Source organism: Momordica charantia (genome assembly GCF_013281855.1).
Source record: "Momordica charantia cultivar OHB3-1 chromosome 10 unlocalized genomic scaffold, Mcharantia_2.0 BLBB01000010.1, whole genome shotgun sequence".
NCBI classification, from domain to species: domain Eukaryota; kingdom Viridiplantae; phylum Streptophyta; class Magnoliopsida; order Cucurbitales; family Cucurbitaceae; genus Momordica; species Momordica charantia.
The window spans coordinates 21,263,978-21,288,284 of NW_028275158.1; the positions used below are offsets into that span (position 1 = coordinate 21,263,978).

At 35.3% G+C, this 24,307-nt stretch overlaps 1 protein-coding gene across 1 annotated transcript; it reads right to left on the reverse strand.

Moving 5' to 3' along the window:
• Window positions 1–9,732: 9,732 nt before the first annotated feature.
• LOC111022634 (phenylalanyl-tRNA synthetase, putative / phenylalanine-tRNA ligase) lies at window positions 9,733–23,216 on the reverse strand. Its single transcript, XM_022299810.2, has 18 exons — window positions 22,982–23,216; window positions 22,376–22,498; window positions 22,052–22,144; window positions 21,777–21,833; window positions 18,250–18,305; window positions 17,885–17,977; window positions 17,229–17,319; window positions 15,846–15,883; window positions 15,714–15,752; window positions 15,139–15,215; window positions 14,971–15,055; window positions 14,772–14,868; window positions 13,543–13,639; window positions 13,327–13,398; window positions 13,148–13,214; window positions 12,942–13,067; window positions 10,261–10,315; window positions 9,733–10,162 (listed from the first exon to the last, which is right to left on the reverse strand). Exons 1-18 carry the CDS (start codon window positions 23,126–23,128, stop codon window positions 10,103–10,105), a joined length of 1,473 nt encoding a protein of 490 aa, XP_022155502.1. The 5' UTR covers window positions 23,129–23,216; the 3' UTR covers window positions 9,733–10,102.
• Between the last annotated feature and the right edge of the window lie 1,091 nt (window positions 23,217–24,307).

A 24,307-nucleotide genomic window follows, 5' to 3' on the forward strand; every position in this document is an offset into this window, starting at 1 on the left:
TTCTCGGTCACTCGACCGTCCCGCTCCTACGATGAGCCAGAACCTTACCGGGATGAGTTCTGACCTATAACGAGGCCAGAACGAGCTTAAAACGCCAACCGGGACAACCGGGACATTCCTGCCGCTTAACTATGTCAGAACTAGCTTATCGGGCCCATCAGACGCCTTTAAGACCATTCCTGCCAAGAAACTAGTCAATAACGGGCTAAACGGCCTTACCGGGTACTGCCGGGATGATTCCTGCCGACTTCCGGACAAGGAATGACTAAACTTGGCAACCGGGATGAGTCTTGCCGCTTACCGGGCCAAGACTAGCTTTTTCTCACTTACCGGGTGCCCACCGGTACTTTAGGATGTCACCCCGAGCGTCGGGATGTCATCGGGCTTCACTGCTCACTTGGGCACGCATACCGAGAACCGACCCATGTGCTTGTCTTAATGATCGGGACCTTCCGGACATCCAGCCATCCGGACACTATCGTGGCACGACGACTCTTGCGCTCGTGCCGTGTCGTTTGAGCATACCGTACCCCATAGGGACCCCCGTGGTGCAACCTCCGACACATGGACCGAGGCGCAATGCCCGCACACCCGTGCCGCCCGACACTGTCCTCGAGTTTTCTATCCTCGACGGAAGTCGCCCAAGACACTCGTCTTGTAGACGCTCGCCCTCGCCATGACACACGCATGTGCCATGGGGTGGCTCACCTAGGCCCTGACATGGCCCAGGGGTGGTGGAGAGCCAACACCATGCCTCCCCCCTAAGGTACATTCTAAGGCAAACTTGACTTGGCAGACATGAACGTCGAAAGTGGCGAGGAGTCACTCGCCAACGTAGAGCGCACGTCTGAACTCCGATTGACACGAAACTTGGCGTACTTACATATCTCACTAATATGCATCTAACTCTAAAGCCGCTCGTCCAAAATCTCGACGGAACCCCGACTTCTAGGGTCATGGCCCGGAGCCCCAACTGGCCCCCGTTGAGCTTGTCACCGACACCACTGACGTCGCCTTCGCTTTGCATTCTGCCTATGCCTTCTCTAGGCATTCTTGAGCACATCCATATGGTGTGATAGGTGATGCACCATCCTCCTTGGTCGCATCACGACACTTCACTCTCGGCCCTTGACATGGCCCGATGGGCGACATATGCTTGTCACTGACACTTGCACACTACGTGGGCGTCACAACCTACTCTCCACTAGTATGGTTGTGACATTCTCCCCCACTTAAACTGTCATCGTCCTCGATGACCTACTCGTGGGGTACAATCCAAAGATAAGAGTTAGGATTGTAACACTCTCCCCCACTTAAACTCGTCATCGCTCTCGATGACGTCTTCTTCAGACTAGCTAACTGACTCGGCTCTTTCTCAGCGTTGCAGCAGAACATCAACTTGGCACAATGCTCCTAAAACAGTCTCCTTTCGCGGACCTTCTCGCGCCTTGCTTTCGGACTTGGCCCAAGACATGATTCAGAAACACAGTACTAAACTTTGGGCACACTTTGGCCCTTGCTTCAAGCCCACTTGGCTTCAACTCTCAAGTTCTCTGAACAACTGACACTTTACTGAGGCAGCTAACACTTTACTCTGAGGCTCACTTCAAGTTGGCCCTACCCTTCAGCCAACGTCTTCAACAGGCCACCTGTCGTGGCACGCGCAACTGCAACAAGCCTTTTCTCAGACCACTTGCTGTGGTAAGTAAGCAAACTGCACAAGGCTTCTATTACGCCACCCTCTAGGGTAACGTTCTCATGCCGCGTCTTGCGACAAACGGACAACTCCAACGGCTGCCTTTATGCCACCTTCGTGTGGCAAATACACTGCACGACTCTTCTCTGCCTGCAGCTTCCCACGAACATAATCGCACCAGACTAACGCTCCTTCTTGAGCAACTACTGGCCTCTTGAACTTTTCTGCGAAGTCGTTCACTCTAAACTCGTCATGCAACCTGGCCCATTCTCTCGGGCGCACCAGCAAGCCCGTACTAAAGAGTGTTTCAACTTAAGGGACACGCGTGCTCACTTCTTAAGCACAACTTGGGGCAAGCGACCCATTGTCTCGGGCCACTTCCCTTTCCTGAACTGGCTCTTTGCTTTAGCCACACTGTCCACCAACTGTGGACTTACTTGATGCTTCTCTTGTACTTGACCGGTGCATGTCGCCCTGACCCCCGGCTTGTCTGCTTGCAGCCATTGACACTATCCCTCTGATGGTAATGGCTCTTTCGAAGACACCCTACCTGGTTCGTCTTCGGTTTCTTTCATGCTTGCTCTTGCGCACTCAGTCTAGGCCTACTTTGTGACCACTGACGTGCGTTTCTTTCTTCTTGCGGCTTATTCCGCCCTTGGCTTCAAGGTGGCTCCACGACTTTTGAAAGCATCATTAAACGCTGCCTTCTTGATCGCTTCCGCTCACAACGAAACCGCCAAGCCTTAGGCAAAGGACTTGGGTCTTGCTTTCTAACGGGATGGACTTCCCCCAATCGAATGCCTATTGACGACATCGTTTGAGTCTCAAGAAGTCCGGCTTCAACTCTTACTTTCTGCCTCTGATACTGACTGACGCAACTGTCCTGCCAAACTGGCACTCTTGACACACTTGCGGAGTCTTCAATCTGAACTTGGCTTTGTCAAACTATCCGACTAAACGCATAAAGGATGGGTCTGAACTAAGTCGACTTGGGCCTGGTCTTTACTCACGGAGCCAACTTTAGGCTCTGATACCAAATGTCATGGTTGTACGTTTTTCAACTGTGCGGCGCCATGATCTAAGCTGGACCATGGCCAGCCTTACGAGGAACTCTAGCTCCAATCCACTTTTCACGCCCCTAACATTACACATATTTCCACTCAAAATTTGGTATTTTTATTATTTACAGCTTAACAAACTTATTATGAAATGTATTTTAATTTTCTAATAATTTAATAAATAAAGGAAGTTAATTAAAATTTTTGATATGAGGCAAAGGGACACCTTTAAAAAATATTCATGAGATCATCCAACCTAGAATTGTTTATGACGAAACACGCTTAATAATTAGAATCTCTAATAAACGCGTTGTTGAATAAAAAAAATTTGTTTAAATTTTGTAAATATAGATTAAATTGGTCTTTTTTAAGAAGCAAATAGACCAAAATAGATGTTTTGAAAGTACACAAACTAAAATGAACAAAAAATTGAAAATCTAAGTAGCAAAATAAACTAAAGCAAAAAACTACGAGATGAAACTAGTATTTAAACTTGGTTTCCTTACCCAAAAAAAAAAGAAAAAAGAAAAAAAACCATAACTTGATATATAAACAAAGTGATTAAATAATGAACCTTTTTATTAAATATATATATATATATATATTTAATAATTAACTAAAGATAGAAGTAAGAAGTCAAATTTGATTAGGCTACGTATCTAATATGTGGCCAATAAAGCAATTCAAGACTTTTCAAAAACCAACATTTTCAAAATAAATAATTGTAATTAACGGATATGATCTATTTGTTTCGTGATACTACACCCGTAAAGGGTTTAAATATTATTTCTATGTTTAGGTTTGATTAATTTTGATAAGTAATTTCAATTTTGATCAATTTTAGTCATTCTACTTTTAAAAATTGATTAATATAGTTTCTGCTTTTATCACATATTTTATGAATAATAAAAACTCCTTAATACAAATTTATGGTTTCGTTTCAAGAAACTTTTCGAGGGAAATGTCATGCTAAAATTGTGATTTGAAGAAATGAAATAAAAATGAAAATGGGTCACTTTTTAAAGCTACAATACTAAAATAGACGTTTTGAAATGATGAGAACTAAAATAGACAAAAGTTAAATATACAACGACCAGAGTACACATTTTGAGAGTGAATGACCAAAATGAACCAAAGTAAAAAATACAATACCAAAATAGTATTTAAACTATAAATAGTTATCTAATGAATTTTTATCTTTTAATTATGTATCTAATAGGTTGGTAAACTTTTTAAAAATCTAATAGGTTTAGGGCCATTGATACAAAATTACAAATTTAGAGAAACTTTTTAAAATTTAAGGATTTATTAGACAAACTTTACCTTTCTGACAGAAACTTTTTAAAATTTAAGGATTTATTACACAAATATGGGAGTTTTAAGATTCAACTTATAAACTCAAAATAAAGAGCGACATTATATTCTTCTTTACACGTATTTTTCCATTATTTTTTTTTTTGAGCAAAGTATTTTTCCATTATTATCCACTTATGATTATAAAATATTTTTAAGCATAACCTGTTTTAAATTAGTTATATTTTTAAATTAATATATAAAAATCAATAGCACTTTCCCAACCTTTTCAAAAAGAGAGAGAAGAAAATCACTTTCCCAACAACTTTTAAATAAAAAAAAAAGAAAAAAAAGTTTCAGAACAATTTGAAAGAAAAAAACACCCTTAATTTGTTGTTACTTATTTCCAACTTTATATAGCAATTAATTTCATATTTTAAACAATTTACAAGTAAATTACATTAAATCATTCAAAAATCGAAAGGTGTGTAATAATTTTCTATAGTTTATTTTTGGGTAAAATACACTTTTTGGTCTCTAAGATAATGATTCAAAATAGTCTTCGGACATTTTTAACTGTTAGTTTGACTAATAGAAAAACGATGTGGTATTTAAGATGGTGATTGCCCTATGTTATGTGACATTAATGAGTGGCGGTCAAAATAAGGAGTGGAGAGTAAAAAAATAATTAAAAAGATAATTAACAAACTGAGAATATTCTACTACATAAAATAATTAATGATCACAAAATGCTAACGAAGTATTACATTTCTTAGAGAAAAAAAGAAACAACTTGATTTCAAAAATTTATTTGTTTAAAGTGAAGATTCTCAAGTAAAAAAGTCAAGAGAAAATGATTATAATACACAAAATAAGAAATGATATTACGAAATGTTAGTTGAGTACCACATTTTTTAGACAATTAACTAAATAAAAACACGACAGAGACTAGATACATGAAAAATGATTTTTTTTTTAATTCAAACATTCATTTGGTAACTTTTTTTAAGTGCGGAGGTGAGAGTTCGAACATATGATCTTTTGGTTGGAGATACATGACTTAACCAGTTAAGTTCATGTTAGTTTTAAGCAAGGTTTTAAATGTCGATGTCGATAGAAATGTTGAGGTCTCAATTTCATAGAAATATCGATAAAATGTCGATGTCGATGTATATTTTCGTAAAAGTTAGAAAAATTAAAAAGTCATAAAAAATATTTAAATTTATAAAATAAACATTTTCCTATTTCTAAATTAGTTAAAAATAATTAATATTAATATTATGTATATATTAGTGACATTTTGTTGATATTTTTCATATTTATCGATTTTATTGTAGTACAATAGAAAATGTCGATTTACCCTTCATATCAATGTCGAACCCATGAAAATATGGATATATCGATGGAAATGTCGACATGTCGACGGATATTTAGAACCACGGTTTTAAGTGAAAAGTTCGGAGAAAATGATAATAACACCCCGAATAAAAAATGATTACAAAACGTATATTTCTTAGAGAAAAAATATATATACACGCAAAAACGAAATACGTCTTTTAGAAAAATAAATTAAAATAAAAAGGATGCAAAAATCATTTTACAAATCAAAAATTGAAACAGAAAAATTGAATAATTTCTCAATTGGTAGGATCATATGTCCCCAAAATTACATGATTTTAAGACCCACAAGGATCATGTATCTTGATATCTCTGTCTCCCCACCCTCAAAATATTGCAATTTCAAAAGTTTCCATCATTTTCAAATATGAGTATTGGAATTTTGTCAAACACTATGGTTTCAAATTGTCTATTTAGTCTTTTTATTGTGCATGTTGCTTTCATTTGAATTTGGAAAAGAAATTTTGTGAAGAGAGATCTATCTTATAACACCAATATTCTAACTTTATATTTATTTACACTATTAACTCAAACAAATACGTTAAATTATTGTGCTGGAGTGTGTTTGATCAAGAAATGACCAAGTCTCCAAGCTCCGGATCGGCTAGGACGAGCTAGACTGAGCTCCGAATGCCGAGCAGAGGATCTGCAAAACAAAGTAGATACTCCGATGTTAAAGTCAATAAACGTTCAAGTCAACTCGAGAGAGAATTGGTTTGGTCGCGTACATCAAAATGAAGCGGAATGGTTCTATTTGTAGGCAAAGTCCCAACAAGGCCCCAATGACTCTTTAAGGTTGCCATGGAGTGCGGCGTGATGTTGCGGAGTTTGTCGGAGAATAGGCTGAGCCGAAATGGTCTTAGTCATGCATTTGATTGGCTCGACCATCGCATAATGTCGACTCGACATGAGGACCCACGATCGAGACAAATATTCTTGCGCAGGATGACACATGTATGGCTGTACATCCAATCATAGCATGTCACGTGTAGGTTGAGAATTCACCTCCAACCGAATGCATAAGTGATTGCGATTTAAAAGATGAAATTTTTTTTCGAGTAAATTAGAAGAAATGTGAACTGGATTGTGATATAATAATTAAGGATGAAATAGAGTGATACTATGTTTAGTAAGGACTACAACTTTTCTCATGGGTAGGGCCTATACACACCTACCGAACTAAATGAGATGAGAATTCATAGGTTTTAGGAGATGTTGAATTAATTTTAAGGATGAGATGGAGAACTTATTCTACGGCCTAACTTAGACTCGTTTTGTCCCCACTCTCGAATAGTTTAAAAACCGTTTATTTTTTATTTTTTAGTTCAACAACGTGTGAGTGAAGATTAAAACTTCTGACCTTTTATCAAATCAACTGACCACGTACCTTTTTATTATATTTTTACTATTATCTTTGACGAAAATTCGGTCACTTCACACATAAAATAATTAATAACCCACATGTGTGGGCTATTATCAGTAAAATTTAATTAAAAAAAAAAACTATAGTTTCACCGGTTTCGCAACCTACAAGGGTATTTAACATTATTTCTACGAACACAAGTATTTTACAAAAGTACGATTTCTAAATATTTTAGGCATATATTTCGACCACCCTGCGGGTTGAACTTAAAAAGAGACACAAGTCGACCTGACCTGATTGAGCTGGTCTACTTGAACCGACCCAATGAAATTCCTCTATGAATTAGCAGAGATTTGGAACACGAGATACGCTCTCATAACTCTACTTTTTGCTACTCTCAACGAAATCCTTTGAAGACGTAGACATGTAGTGTGTTGGGCTCAACACCACATTGGTGTGCAAGTTTATTTTCTATATGCAGGTATTCGTCAGAACTATCGACGTCAAAGACCGAATCCAAATTCCTGTATCAACAAATAAAAAAAATTGTTTAGAAAAAACTTGTTGACAACTCAAAGTCATGCATGTAGAGTAGTAGTTATCTTTGGTACACACATTTAGAGCCACAAATTTGAGATATTGTTGTTCATTTTTTCCTTCATCTTCTTTTTCCCATTGAATTTGGTCACTTTTCTAATGTCTTTTAGCTATGAATGACAGAATCTGTTTCATCCTTTTTTCCATTGTCTGTTTGATATGTGGATAGAAGTCATTCATCTGCAATTTTAACTGTACATTTTTGTCATTTTATTGCTGTTTCTATGTACCAGGGGTAATTGTTGAAAATATTGGGTAGTCCACATAATATTTTGAAGAAGAAAATTTTGTCAAAGGTGCAGGTTGAAATTAGAGAAAGATCACAACAAATCGGGTCAATTTGATAGGTTCTTTGGTAACATTCTCTTTCTAATTTTATTAAGAAATATAATCTTTTGAGAAACTATTTAAGTTGGTTGTTTCTTATTCCCATTTCTAATTTGTTATGACATAAAAATTTTGTTTTATCATTCTTAAATCCATAAAGTTGGGGCAGTGATGAAATTCTATGTTTTTTTTATTAAGAAACAAGAAACAGAAACAAGAAACGAGAATATTAGGGCTCGTTTGGTAACGTTCCTGTTTCTTTATTTTTAATAAAACAAAATGTGTTGCATGGTTTCAACCTCTTTTTTGATAAAACAATGTTTTTATTTTGTTTTGGAGTAAATTGAAAATAGGAACAAGAAAAGAGAAACTTGTTTTGATTGTTCCTAAAATTTTTATATAATTGTGAGAATGTTCCAAAAAAAAAAAAAGGAGAAACAAGAAAGAAAGTTGAAAATTGAAAATGAGAAACGGAACCTTACTGGGTCCTCAGAGACTATCACCATTGTTGTTTTCTATTTTTAATTTTTAGTTTTTGGAAAATAGGCGTGTTTCGATAAACAATTAAATTTTCTATTATGTTTTTAAAAACGTTTTTGAAAATCTAAGTAAATTTTAAAAGTGTATATTCTTAACGACATATTTATAAATATGTCTTTCGATCTCATTTTTCTTCTATTGCTGATTTTTTTTTTCTCTCACACATTTATCTTTAACAATTTTTTTATTCTAAATTTTTTTCTTGCCTAAATTTATCTTTTTTCTATCTCTAAAATTTTTATATATTAGATGTTTGCCATTACTTTTTTCTCGAAAATTTTTAGAAATAGAAAATGAAAAGTAATTATCCAACAGGTTTGGTTTTCTATTTTAAAAAAAAATTATCAAACAAATATAATTTTTGTTTTTTAAAAGCAAAGGCCTAGAAACAAAAAAAAAATTATAAAAAAACCTCATTAACTAAAAACTAAAATCGTTAACGAACGAGCCATGTATGATTAAACCCTACCGATTTTACTTCAAAAAAATCCACTTGTTCACTATTAAAAAAAAAAATTCCTATTCAATATCAATTTCATTTTTTTTTCACTTGAATCATGGTCTAACATATTATTAAATATTTTTAGAACATCAAGTTACCTGAAGAGAGAGAAAAAAGATCAAGGTATTAAATTTACACTTATATCCTTCGACCTTGACATAAAATGTGAATGACATTTCGATAGTATCACAAAAAAAAACATAGACAAAATGTAAAATTAGTATTAATAAATGTTAACTAATTTAAAAAGAGGGATGCTTTTGTTATTTTTAATATTAGTTACAAAATTGTATAATTTTTTTTTAAGAAATATCCATTGAAATTAACATTTTATTAATATTCCATAAAATTGAAACATCAAAATTTAACCATTTTAATTTCATATGAAAAACAAAATTTTTTCTATATTATTTTGCTTTCTAGTTGAACATCCAAATAAAAATATAAAATTATATTCATTTCAAATCATTCTCATTCCAAATAAGATAAAGAAATTAAAAAAAAAATTGACTTGTAAATTAAAGAATTTAAAATCGTTTGGTATCAAATGGAGGGTTAAAATTGTATCTATCAAATATTTGTACTTCAAAATCTTCTAACAAATTCTTAAACTTTCAAACTATATTTAGTTATCGTTAAAACTTAACTCCCCATATGTTTAAATATGGAAAGAACTTCCTCTAAAGATTTAGGAGAAAGCTCATCTGAATTCCTATTTTGTCCTCTTTGCGTTTGTCTATATGGTATTGAACTACATGGGAATTCAAGTTTTATCCTTTAAATATTACATGATGGGTTAATTTCAAACGGATATTTGGTGGCACAATTAGTTCACAACTAAAATATCCTTAAAATATAGAAACTAAATAAATATCACCATGAAAATTCAACAACTTCAAGGCCCAACTTATAATTTAACCGAAAAACTATATCAACTTAAAAATAAAACCGAATCAAATCAAATCAAATCAGCCATCTAATCCTGTTATTGTAGCTAACCCATAAACATCCCCTTATAAATCAAGGATTTCAAGAGAATATCTACATGTCATCAAGTTCCTTCCAAAACTAACATGTAAGAAGAATATGGCTCCTCAATTGTGTGAATTAAAAAAAAAAAGGATCTACTTGTTTTTTAAAATAACCATTCCTTCAATAATGCATTAAATGGATAGTGTGTTATAGAGGTGTCTTGAAATTGAATCAAAGCAACTTCAGAGAAGGGGCATTTGATCGATCGAGTTTGCCCTCCGCTAGTCAAAACAAATCAAAATGGAGATCAGAATGGTACCGAAACACTCGAGTGCGCTTCCAGAGTTTTGATTAGCTCAAGAGGGATTGATTCCGAGGCGGCACATCGAATTTTTCTTTATTAGATTGAGATCCACCTGGAGAAAATATAGAGTAAGGGGAAAGCAAGCGAAGCTAATCAAATACATTATGATGCATTTTCGTAGGTTGTAGTTAGACAGAGTATTGGGACTACCTTGTGGCCGAAGAGATCCCGAATGTTATCGATACCGTACAGGATCATGGTCGGTCTGGTGCAAGGACAAGATGCAACAGAAGAATCATCATTTTAATATTCATCTAAAAAGTAATGGGTATTTAGCTTTAGTCTCTTGACATCTATTCATTTACAATTTTGCTCTTCTTTTGGTCCCTTTAACTTTTATCCATTTTTCCTCTGGTCTCTCAATGTCTAAAATCTTAATTTTAGTTTTATAACTTTCACAAACTTCAAAATTAATCCTTATTGTACCGAGTGATTTACTTATATTTGACATATTGAGGTATTGGTAAATAAAATAGCTTAGTTTCATAAACTTGAAGTGTTTTTATAACAAAACCCAAATTTTAAGTTTACTGGAAATTAAAAGACTAAAAATTGAAATTCAAAAGTTGAGGATCAAAATTTTAAAAAATAAAAATAAAAGTTTAGAAACTAAAATAAAAATTTCAAAAGACCAACTCAAGGCCGAAAACATAAAAGTGTTGTAGGATTTTTTTAGACTGGAATCATCATTGTAAGCCTCGGCAAAACTTATGTTTGCCTCATCCCTAAAAAGCTCGATGCTCTACAAGTTGGGGATTTACAAGATTATAGTTAGAGTCCTCTAAAAAAGGCTAAAAGGTGTATTGCCACCCTATTTCCGAAGAGCAATCAACATTTGTGTTAGGAACCCAAATATACTAAACGAAACTAAGTAACTATATTGCAATATCAAAAGAAAAATTACAATACCAATAGCCTTTCGAGAGGGCTATATCTCTCCCGAGAACTCTCTCAAGTTTCTCACCTACTCCAAGATATCCTTCTCTTCTTCCTACTACCCCTATTTATAACAAACTCACCCCAATCTAATTACCATAATGTCCTTAACTATAATACTAATACTATTCCCAAACTAATCCTAATAGGACTCTCACAATTTGTTCTAGGGTGACAAATCCTTGATGCATCACTAATAGCCAATGAGGTCAGAGGAATGAGATAGGAAGAAGAGAAAATGTGTGGTTATCAAACTTGACATAGAGAAAGCTTTTGATAAAGTTGATTGGGATTTCCTAGATGAGGTTCTAATAGCAAAAGGATTTGGCATAACTTGGAGGCGATGGATTCGAGGCTCTATCTCTCAGTAAACTTCTCCATAATCATCAACAGTCATCCGAGAGACAAAATTATCGCATCTAGAGGTCTTCACCAAAGTGACCCTTTATCCCCTTTCTACTCATTTTGGTTTTTAATGTTTTTAGCGTAGTGATATCCCAGTCAGCAAGCTTTAACCTCATCTAGGCTTCGACCTTGGTAACAAATCTTTGGACATCCATCATTTGCAATTTCCAGATGACACCATCCTCTTCTCTCCATTTGATGACCTCCCCCTCACCAACATGTTCAACATTGTTCGGCTTTTTGAGGAAGCATCGGGGCTCAACGTTAATTGTCAGAAATCTGAAATTTCGGGTATATTGGAGGACAGCAAGCTGGATTCTTCAGCAAATAAGTTTGCTTCCAAAAAAGGTTCTAGGCCAAACTCGTCCCTTGGACTATCCCTACATAGCAAACAAAGGACCCTCTCTTTTTGGGACCCGGCTGCAATCTTGGAGGAATTCTTTTCTTTCAGGAATTCTTTTCTTTCAAAAGGTGGGACTTACCCTCATCCAAGCCACCCCTTCAAACTTACCCACCTATTACCTTTCTCTTTTCCCTATGCCATCTAAAGTAGCCAAGGAACTTCAAACCAGTATCAACCCCTCTGCAAAAGGCCCGTGGAAAGCAATCCCAAAGACCCAAAATGTGATCTGACCGTTTGGCTAACAAAATTGGCAACGGAAGCAGCACTTCATTCTAGAAAAATCCCTGGCCAAATGATAAACCTTTGGACCACACCTTTTTTTAATAAGAAACAACAAGCTTCATTCAAAAGAGGTAACAAATGAGCAACAACCTAAGGGCGGGGGCCGAGAAGGCACCCCCAACAAGCTAATACATTACAGCTTTCCAATCACGAGAGTAAGGTTATATTGTAATTACAAAAGAATCTCCTATTAGTAAGGCACCAAGGGGCCGTTGTAATTTGTACCACACCTATTCCCTTCTTTATGCCCTATCATCGAGAAAGGAGGCTCCAATGAAGGACCTCTGATCGGCCTTCAATGATAAAGATCTTCCTAATGAGTGGATCTTTGAGGCTATAGTCTACTTAGTTATTAATTAGTGTAAATGTTCCCCTTTGTTTCAACCTATAGCTACACTTCCCTTTTAGCAAATTGGGAGTGACTTCATGTAATCCACTGAATAATACTTTTGTAATTTCATATCATATCATTAATGAAATTGTTTCTTGCACCCAAAAAGTAGTTCAAAACTCAAAATGGCAAAAGTATATTTAAACCTGAAAAGTCACATTTCCGAGACAATGTAAAAAAAAGTAGGAGAAATTACAAAATAAGCATAAATTTAATATGTAATTTAATTTTAAAAGTGTAGTATAAATTTGACTCTGAGTGTTTTATATTACATTCGAGTTTAAATTTGATTTGGACTGCTTTTTTTTTTCTTTTGTAAAATTTCAAACTTTATGCTATATTTAAAAATACACCTTCATTTATGTAAATACCTAAAAAGTATCTTCAGCATTTAATAGGACACAAGAACCTTACCTCTCGAGAGAAAGACCCCATGCAATAACACGGACGTCGTCTGGAAACCCCATAGGAAGCAGCATTTCGGGTCTAAAAATTCCTGAATTTCCAACTTCCACCCATTTTTTTAAGCCTTCGTGATAACTGACAAACATAATGAATCAAAAATTTGGAACACGTGAATGTAATAATTGCAATCTCAAAGAAATTCAATTGTTTGTCACCTGAAAATCTCCATGCTGGGTTCAGTATACGGATTATAAGCAGGCTTGAAACGTAGCTTGGACATGCCTGATGAAAATAGAATATGCACTTGAAGTGAATCCTATTGTTTCCTTTCAAATACTATTAGGTTATATATTAGAAAATCAACGTTTGGCTAGAACATTTACTAATTTATTACCTAGACGAGAGAAGAAGTCATGTAATACTCCAATCAAGTCTCCAAGAGTAAGTCCTCGATCGCATATCAAACCTAAAAACAAGTGGCAAATATTTACATTTGTGATTGATTGTTGAAATGTAACCAAGAGTTTTAGTATATTTAAGAAATAAGAATTGTCATAGTTCAAATGTGTTATACCATAACCCAAAAACCTATAGGCTAATTCATAAATACCTTCTATCTGGTGAAATTCAGCCAGATGGGTTCGATCTACGGCTTCATTTCTGAAAACACGGTCAATTGAGAAATACTTCTTGGGTGCAAATGGTTTCTGTGAACAAATATTGAGAAGAAAGAGAGATTTCAAAACACTTAACTAGAGAATTTGGGGAAAACATACAAAAATAAATTGAGAGATGAAATTGGAAAATTGATCGACCCAAAAGCTAGGAAACTAGCATAAGCAAAAGTAGTCTAAGCTTTGACTTAACAAATAGACAACACCATTCTCTCGCTCTTTGAATTTTTTTTTTTAAATTCGGTTAGACAATTTAGGCTCTGTTTTATAACTATTTCATTTTTTATTTTATGGTTTTAAAAATTAAGCTTAGAAACATGTGTTCCATAATTTTGTTATATAGTTTTTATAAACATTTCCAAAATCTACGCCAAATTTTAAAAAATATATGTATAGTTTTCAAAATCTTATTTAAGTTCTTGAAATTTGGCTCATAATTCAAATAAGTTTTCAAGAAAGGTGAAAAACTCCCCCAACGAAATTGTAAAAAACAAGCATAATTTTTTAAATAGGATACTAAAAATGAAATTGTTATAAAACGGCACCTTAGAACCATCATGGGATGGCTCAAGTGGTCAATAAGGGCCTTTGTATATAGTAAAGGACTTAGAGGGAATGAGTTCAAACCATGGTGGCCACCTACCTAGGATTTAATATCCTACGAGTTACTTTGTCAACCAAATGTAGTAGGGTCAGACGGTTGACCCGTGATTAGTCGAGGTGCGCGCAAGCTGGCCCGGACACACGGATTTCAAAAAAAAAAAATAAATAAATAAAACGGCACCTTAGTGATTAATTTAGCCACCCCGAGTCACCCCAAAGGACATCCTACATTTCTTTTCAAACATATTAGCCGCCTTAATGTAATAGTGAGTAGTAGAATAGAGTGGGGTCCAGAGAGCGAGTTCAATGCTAAGATTAATTTTAAGTAAAAAGTGGAGCCAAGAAGTTCTCAGGACAGTACAAGAGTACAGGACTCTCAGACTTCCTATGTAATTATCAATCAAAGGATTTTCTCTATGGTCGAGCGAATGTTGGCATGCATAACAGTTCATCATTTGCCCCATTGTTTCTGTATTTAATAATGAATATACCAGCTAACCAGCATTGATTATATTATAAATCAACAGCCACTGAAGAAACAAAACATCAAATGATGACATACCTGTGCAAGCGAATATAACACCCTGGCGGACACAGCAGTTGTATGAGTTCGCAGTAGGTTCTTATTTGCTTCCTCTCTTTTCCAATCATATCCATATCTGAAAGAGGCAAAATAATAAAGAGAAACATTAAACTAAACAGTCTTTGAAATACCACGCAAAGAAGGAAAGGTGATGTTTTGATGAACAAAGATATCACACCCTTTGGATCCATAACCACCAGACTCATGGACTCGCTTCACCCGCTCCACATAATCTTCAGGTAGTTCCTTTGTGCTGGAAGGAGCTACAGATGTAACAGCAAATAAATGTTAAGAAAAAATTCTAAACATAAAAATTTGTGAAGTTCTGCAATCAAGTTAAAGAGACCTAGCAAAAAGAAAGTATCGTGTGCATCACGGGCAGGGTGCTGTTGTGGTTGGAATAATGTATCAAAGTTCCAGTAGCTGTGTGCACAGAAGAGAGAGAAAAGTTAATAAGAATTTGATATAATATTTTGACAAAGAAAGTTTTTTTCCCAATTGAACCCAGTGTTTTTTAAGGTGTAAGGATAGACATCTTTGGAGTCTAGGTACAAGCCATGTACATATAAAGTATATATAAACAAAAGAAAAAGACAAGGAAAAAGGAAGATAAATATGCTACGACTACGAGTCCTCGGATATATAAATGAAAAAAGGGTGAAAGTAGAAAGGTAAAAGAAAAGAGCAATTTGTAAAAGATATCTCTCACTATGGTGCATGCCAAGTTAGGTTGCCTCACCTAAGTGTCCCTTTTCAGAATATTCGGGAGGAAGCTAGCTTTTCATTTACATCATAATAAGAAAATTAAGAAACAACACCAAGGGAGCAAAAGGAAAATACATTCAATTTCTATATCGCATTGAGCCACTGACATAGCTAATTTCAATAAAACTATTGATGAAACTTGTGAAGCTCTCCTACCTGCTCTCGACATATTTATCGGTGGCCATCTCTTCAAACCTACAATCAGAAACCGAAATATGGAACTAAGACTATAAATTTTTATTTAAAACAAAAACTAGGAAAGAGATAAAAATAAGAAAAATCACTCACCCCATTTGACGAAATATATCTTTTAATTGATCTCGGACCTAAAAGTCAAAAAAATATTCAGTCATAAAGAGCAAAAGACATTCAGTTTCACTACATAAATAGATACTGAAGGTATGCATAGACAGAAGGGGGAAGCATGATCTACAAGTAGAATCAGGTTTTTTAGACCAAAGTTCAAAATGTTGACGTCCCGATTTTACGAACATGTCGATGTCGACGGATATTTAGGAAAAAATCACAGAAATTATGAAAAATAATAAAAATTATTTTAATTAGTAAATAATACTTTAATGGTAACTTAATTAAGCTACAATTGATCACTTTTAACCATCATATGTAAAAATATGAGTAACTTACTTATGAAAATGTCGATGTCGATAGAAATGTCGGAAGAAGATAATGAAGATTGATGAAAATTATTTGAATTAGTAAATTGAAGTTCAACGTTGCTTATTTGTGTTTTATTGATAATTAATAATTTATAACCAAATCTAGCATAACTGAACAAGATATGAAATATTGATATACATGCCCATGTACATATGATGATTATTATTGAATGGAATTATGAATTTGAAAATTTTGTAATTAAATTTGAAGAATTGAAAAAAGAAATTCAATTGGAATAAAAATAGGTTAATAGTGAAAATTGAAATAAATAAATAAATAAATAAATTTATATAATATTAATATTAATATTAGAATTAGAAATATAGAAGAAAAGAAAAAAAAAAGAAATGCAAAAGGGAATTCATAGTATTAATATTAGAATTGGAAAAAGAAAAAAAAAGAAAGAACAGGGCAAAAGGAATCCCCCCCAGTCCCAATCCCACATCGGAAAGGGACAGGCGAGGGGAGCGCGCCTATAAAACCCCTCCCCACTTCCTACTTTCGTTTAATCCATGGACTGGGCCTTGCTCTTTTAGTTTAAAGTTTTTTTTTTTTTTACGATATTCGTAAATACCGTCGAGATGTCGATATTTTTGCGACATCTCGAGATATTTTAATATATCGTCGATATGGGGGAAAAAAGTCGATGTCGAGTCTGTAGACATGTCGCGACTGACATTTAAAACACTGTTTCAGACTCAACGATCAAGCTGAGGTTAAAGCCCAATGGTTGCAAAGGTCTAGATAGTCCTTCTGAACCAAATGTATGCGCTACAGAGATTCTTTAAATTAAAGTTCATACGAAGAGACTCATATTCCTTGTTATAAAAATATTGAAGTTTCTGGTTCTTTGAATTATTTGATCAACTACTGGAATAATCATAAGCTCACAAAGTATGTCCTTACTTAAGTGGTTTAAGGTTAACTAATAATTTTTTTTAAGAGATGGATTTTCCATTTCCACAAAATAAACATTAAACAGAGTATTCTTACCTTGAGCAATGGATGAAGATGACCGCCCTCAGTAGGCTGGCCTAGGGCATTAAAGTTATAGTCCTTAAACTCTAGTCCTCTCCAGTCTCCTCTAGATAGTGTAAAATATTAGATAAGCCTATCAGTTTCCAAGCTGTTTAAAGTTACAACACATGAACTAGAAACAAATGAGTAAACTGGACATGATAAAAGGTTTCATTTGCAATTTCATTCGTCCAACAGCAATGAACTGACATGTATATGCCTATAGTGAGTATCTTAGACTATGTCACATCAGCAACCAAGTATTAAGAGGAAAAAAACGCCAGATTAAGTACCATAACTGAAAAAGGAGGAAAAGAAAAAGAAAGAGACAGAGACAGGGAACAGAATTTTAAACCAAATTTTATAATTCACAATACGTGACAAATGAATGATGAATAAGTAGGAAATGAGAGTCTTTAATGTCAAACCAAATACCAAGTCTCAAGAACTGACTCTGGATGCACATATTATATGTATACTGATTCTGGATGCTCTGGATGCATATATACATAAAACAGAAACACTTTTAACTAACAACACATCGGAGCAAATCTTCAGAGAAATTATGAGTTTTAAAAGCATACTGTCTTGAAATAAACTCAGCATGAAACAAGATAAGGCAAATGGAAGACCTCTGAAGATTTTCTCGTGTCAAATCTGTAGTAGTCTTTTTCCTTCTTGGAGCATAATTAGGACCCTTCTTCACTGAATAGCCCTTCCACGTTCTAAAAAGTCAAAATACGTATTCTTAATATAACAAACAGAAAGAATTACGTAGCAAGTGCTGAAAGCATATGAAGAGTTACTCTTCTTAAGGTATGGGAAAATTAAGCCTAGTCCAAGACAGTATGAAAACTTCCTATCAAAAGAAAAATGCGAAAACTAAATACAGAGGTCCAAGTGTCAAGCACATCCACAAGAGGAATATAAATAAAATTAAAAAAATATTAAAATTTACTGAATAAACAAATCAGAAAAGGAGAAGAATGATAATTACTGTGATACAATTAGCTTTCTTGCTTTGAGAGCCTTAATGTCATCATCTTGAATGGCCTGGAGTCAAATTTCAAAATCATGAAGTATTAGCTGATCTACACCAAGATGTTTTACAAATGGAAAATACTTAGCTCCTTAATGCCACGGTGACAACCAAATCTTGTCCTTACAACCATTAAAATGTTGAGAACTCATTATTTTTTTAAAAAAAATCCATGTTTTTTCATTTCTCACTCTTAGTTATCAAATATTTAATGATGGTAAGGACAAGGTTGCTCCATACGGTTAAGGAGCCAAGTATTTTTCTTTACAAATTATTAAAACAAAAATACAACAATCTAGACTATGGTGATAACGATTTTTAGATAGCCAAACCTCCAACCATTTGAACGAGAAATTTGTTTCAGTGAGAAATCAAGTTTTCTTTGAGAAACATGAATGAAAATACAAGGGAATAAAAAAAATCAACCCCTCAAAAAGAATCCGAGCTAACAAATGGACTCCAATCCAAAAAATAAAGTCTAACTACATAATTACAGAATGGTTCAGTAACCAATGCCAATAAAGATGTGTTAGTAAACCTAACAACTCTCCACAAAGATGTGTTAGTAAACCTAACAACTTTCCACACCTCTTCCCTAGACATCTCCACCCCTCTAAAAATTCTACCATTTCTCTCAAGACATAAACCCCACACGTTAGCAAAAAAATAATAAAATAATAAAAAAGTGAAGGATTATACCCTTATCTCAAAACGAAAATAATACTACTTATATAAACAAAAGAAGAAAAAAAAGTGAAAAATATGAAAGTACTACCCATCTGGTTGCCCCAGAGCTTCTCTCTCTTCTCCTTTACCAAACTTCTCTTTTCTCTTCCCATGGCCATGCCCACACTTCTCTCTCGCTTCCTCCTCCTCATGATCAGAAGCTACACTGTTGTGGACGACACATACTGGCGCATGGTTCAGAGCGACACCAAAGAATTGACATTGAACTACACCTGCACCACCGATTCTGAATGCACCCCGATTCTATTAGACGACCTTTTAAACAACTTCTTCAAGCACGAGGTCATGGCCCTAAACTCATGCAGCTTTGTCGACACCACCACCATTGCCTATCCTTAACCTTATCATTCTCCTTTTTAGTTTCGATAACCCTCGTAAAATTTATTAAAGACTTTCCAGAAATCCTCAATAATGCCCTCCCCACTATCCAAAAAGAAGGTCGTATTGAAGCCATCAGGCCCAAGAGACTTGTTCCTATCAAAACCAAAAACCACTTTTCTAATTTCATCCAGGATGAATGGGGCTTCTAGGCCTTCCTTTTCCCTATTAGGAATGGGACACCAATCCAAACCTTCCAAGAAGGGCCTAGGAAATGAGGGAGGAGCATAAAGGCCAGAGAGAGAAAGGCAATCTCCTCGTCCTCTCTCACCACCTCCCCATTGATTCTAGGCAATCAATGTGGTAATCAATGTAATTCCTATCTCGCTTCCATCTTGCGTAATTAGGAAAAGGATAAGAGTTCCAATTTCCCTCCTTCACCCAACTAACCTAAGCTTTATGTCTCTCGTTGGCATCCTCCTTCCAAATAAACACCACAAAATTTCCTTTCAACAATATTGCTCCTCCCCCAACTCAAGTGAAAAAACCTCCTTCCAGAACATCTAAAGATTTGATCCTCTCCAAAATTTCTAGCTATAGAAGTTAATGTCTCCGAAGACCGCTTTATTCCAATCCCTCAAACTACCTTCCAAACCCCTTCCAAACCACTAGCTATAGAAGCTAATGTCTCCAAAGACCGCTTTATTCCAATCCCTCAAACTCCCTTCCAAACCACTGAGCTTCATTATAAAACAAAAAGCTTCCCATGCCGGCGACCCTAAAGCCCTACTAAAACAAAATAGATGATTTAAATAACATGCGAGTGAACCACATATTTTCAAACCCAAAGGGGCTAGAACCCCACTTAATGAGACCGAAATCCAAACAGATAGGCTAGTGATCAGAAGTTAATCTAGGGCCTATGTATAGTATTGCGAAAATCCGCCCCTGGCTCATGGAAAACGGGAACATATCAAGTCTATAATTAACCCTACAATTAGACCAAAGGTACCTACTATTAGACCAGAGGTATCTTCCATTAGCACTCGGCAAGAGGAGAATCAATGAGCTCATAACCATCAATAAGACAGGTGTTCTACCTCCATAAGGAAACCAGGTGACACATCAACAAAATCTATGTAAAAGCTATGAAGATCCATGATCCAAACATTGTTGGTAGTTCAAAGGAGTCAATTGGCATGGTATTTTTTCCTCCCCAAAAAGAAATAGTAGTATTAATTCAAAACGCGACAACAAAATGGGAGGATTAAACAACCTCAAAATCAGACAGGGTGTTTTTTACTAATTACGTTTACTAATTAGTTGACTTGTATAACAAATGAGAAATTACAAAAAATTCTAGAAATACTACACCCTCTTGAAACACAAAATTTGATGCTCTGAAGAGTTTCCAGCAACACTGAGAAAGCGTTCTAAAATTTGTATTAATTATTCAGAGTGATTATTTTGTAAGTTAACAATTCAGTCTGCTAAATCTTAAAAGCATGCAGTGAAATAGGTAATGATAAAAAGCTTAAAGAAACAAAAATGAAGAACTATTTGCATAACATAAGGAGAAATGACAATCTAGTCCCTAACAACATATTTTTGAAAGGCAACAATGAAAGAACCATGTGCAATCATCGTCAAAGCAAGCCCACTTCGAGTTAGACTCGACAACCCACGAGCCTCACCCCCGCACGATGAAGGGCCTGGGTCGCCGTTCGATCCGGCTAGAAGCCGTTGGGGTGTGGGTGGCATTGTCAATTGCCATCGCACATTCCAACGACCATCTTGCAAGCACTCTACCAATTGTCGATCCCACCCACGTCTGACGCCGACGACCGAGGCCAAGCATGCCCCCGCCATGAACGGGGTGGAAAAACTTGCTTGGAGCTCGAGAATCGACCTCGGAGTGGATGCCCATGGGATGGAGAGCAACGCTGCAACATCTCATGCCCAACAAGGCTCATACCGAGCGTACATGGCACCTTAGCCCACCCCATCGAGCACAGTCCGTTGTCGTGCCGCATGCCAACCCAGGCCTCCGACCATGCCCACTCCCCAAGCAAATGCCCATGAGAGGCACATGCTGCTTGCGGCATGGGTGTGGCCACATAGGGAGCACCCCTGTACCATGCCTCTAGTCCCTAACAACATATTAGTCATTATATCACAAACTCCTATCATTTAAAAGTATATAAATAGTCCAATACCACTTTCTAAGTCCCAAGCGATCTGATACGAAGCTACAACACTTTATAATATTTTACAACTTCCTTTATAGGGATACGGTATGACCATAAACAAGAAACGAATGAAATATCCAAGAATCTGAAATTCTCTCCAGTTTCTTTTCAAAAAAATATCCAAGAATCTGTGTTATACAAAACAAATGAATTATGTAAACCAATAATCACCTTTCCATCTTTTATCTGTAGGAGCAAGTTTTTCACCTTATCATCAACATGTTGAACCTACAGCCAAAACAAACTTATCAGCAATCATAAAGAATACACAAGAGCTTTAACTTTTAAGTATAATATCTAAACTAGAGAATAAAACTGGTATGAAGTTAACCGATGGCATGTTCTGGTTACAATATTATAATAATGCATATAACGAAAACACCACTTGAGATCATTTTATCAATATAATATTGATACTGAACACCCACAAAGAGAAAGTGCCTAACCTTTCGGGATATCAATTGCTTCCCCATTTCAACCCATTTGTTCTTTGCTGCTTGGGCACAACCAATTTTGAAAATAGATGGACCCAGCTTTTTCTGCAACAACCAACCAATTGGACATGGCCCACAAACAGCTTCAGCAATAACATTGGCCCAAATCCGCCCATTGGAAAAATGAATGAAAATGCTAAAATATAAGAGGCCTAAATTCCCACCCCAAACAGCTCTCAGATCATCAAACTTAGATGGAAAATAAAAAATTGGGATAATCCTCAGACTATGCATCAAGATGAAACCAAAATGAACATCCATGATTGCCAATGTTACCTGTAATTCTTCCCTTGGAATTCCCTCTGGTGGAATTTCCAGGAATAGCTGCACCTCTGGTGATCCCGTTGCAGTATATGACTCGCCCTCATCAGTAAGAATCCATTTCTCCTTCTTAATGTCCTGAAAATCTCTCAAAAAGTGAGATGCAAATTCAATGATTCATGTAAATTTCAAACTAACTGTATAAGAGATAACGAAAGACCACAAATGAATCGAAGAAAAAACTTGAAACGGCTAGCCAACTCAACACTAACAAGTAACTATCGAATACAAGTAAACCAAACAAGATATTTGTTTCTGATTAATTGACCGCTTATTCACACACCATCGAAATACAAAACTTAACAGAAGTTCCGCGTTCACAAAGACGACAAATGCTTTTAAAGTTACAAAAATATGCTCAACACGTTCCAGTTAATGCTAAGAAGCAAATGACATAAACAAAGCCTCGCAAAATCGTCATTTCCAGCAGAAACCAACTTAAAGAGAACCACCCAGTGCTCCACAGTGAAAATTCTAAGAATAAGACAGTCATCGAGAGAGTATTCATAGTGGCAGAAAGAAACATATAGGATTTAAGCATAGGAAAAGAAGAAATTGTACTTCAGCTTCAACGTATCTGAAGCCGTTGAGACTCTTGATGACGTTGACAACATCGCTGTGATCGAGTCCAAACTCGTCGGCGAAGCGTCCTGAATCTGAGATTTCGATGTTCTTCTCGAGGTAGCCGAGAATCGCTTCCTCCGCCATCTTCTCGACGGCTCTCCGGCGGCCTCTTCAACGCTCCAGGAGCAGCTGCTTTACAAACGCTGAAAATGCTCAGAACAAGCCCTGAACTGGTTTTGACGGCACGGTCAGTAGAAGAGAACGGATTGATTGAGACTCGCTTATTGGGCCTGCTCATTTTGGGCTTTACAATGGTGTCAATGGGCCCCTTTACAGTGTTCGTGGGTCGTCGGATCTGTTCGTGAGTTGCCCTGGTCGCGAATCTCCCCGTCAGTCGCGTTCCCACATGGTCTCGCCGTCAGCCACCGTTGGTGCTCCGTGTCACTACATGTCGTTGGAGGTTGCCACCCTGCTCATTGTCGGAGAAGACATCCTATGGAGGGGAGTGACGTGAAGGAGAAGATAGAGAGGGAGATACCAATGAAATATATATCAATAAGGATATATTATTATCATACAAATTGATTAAAAAATATATATTATATAACTTTTTAATTTAGTATGTATTATTATACAACAATTTAGAGGAGTATAGGTTTATCATACGATATATTAAAAGATTAAAATAAAAAATATGTTATATAAAGGTTGCTGGAATATATTAAATAATCTTAATAAATTTAGTGTATATCAACAAAAATTAGTACGTATTATATAACATTTTGGAGGAATATATATGTTTATTATACTATTAAAAGAAAAAGACGTGATATGAAAAAAAAATATGAGATATTTTTGGTAATAGGAGAGAGATTTTGATATATCCAAATATGAAAAGGAAAAAATAAAAATCAAATATAATAATTTAAATAAGAAACAAATCAAATTGAATAAAAGAGCAAGAGTTCAAGGCAATGATTAATAAACAAAAAAAAAAGTTAAAATTTAGGAATCCAAATATGTAAAATTTAAAAAATAGAAGCTATTTGTGAAATATAGTTCGTAATATGTCCACAAAAGTCAATCTCGATATATAATACTACAAAAATGTTCATTTTTGGCTCTATAATTTCAAGTTCGATTTGTTTTCATTTCAAGATAATATTCGGTATAAGTACACAATTAATCCATTTGAACTTTCAAATTACAAAAATAGCTTAACTAGGAAGAATTTACACTATTCTATGTATTAGTCTTTTATAGATATAATCCATTAGAAAATTACAAATTTCTTCTTTAGAATATAGATCTAATAAAAATATA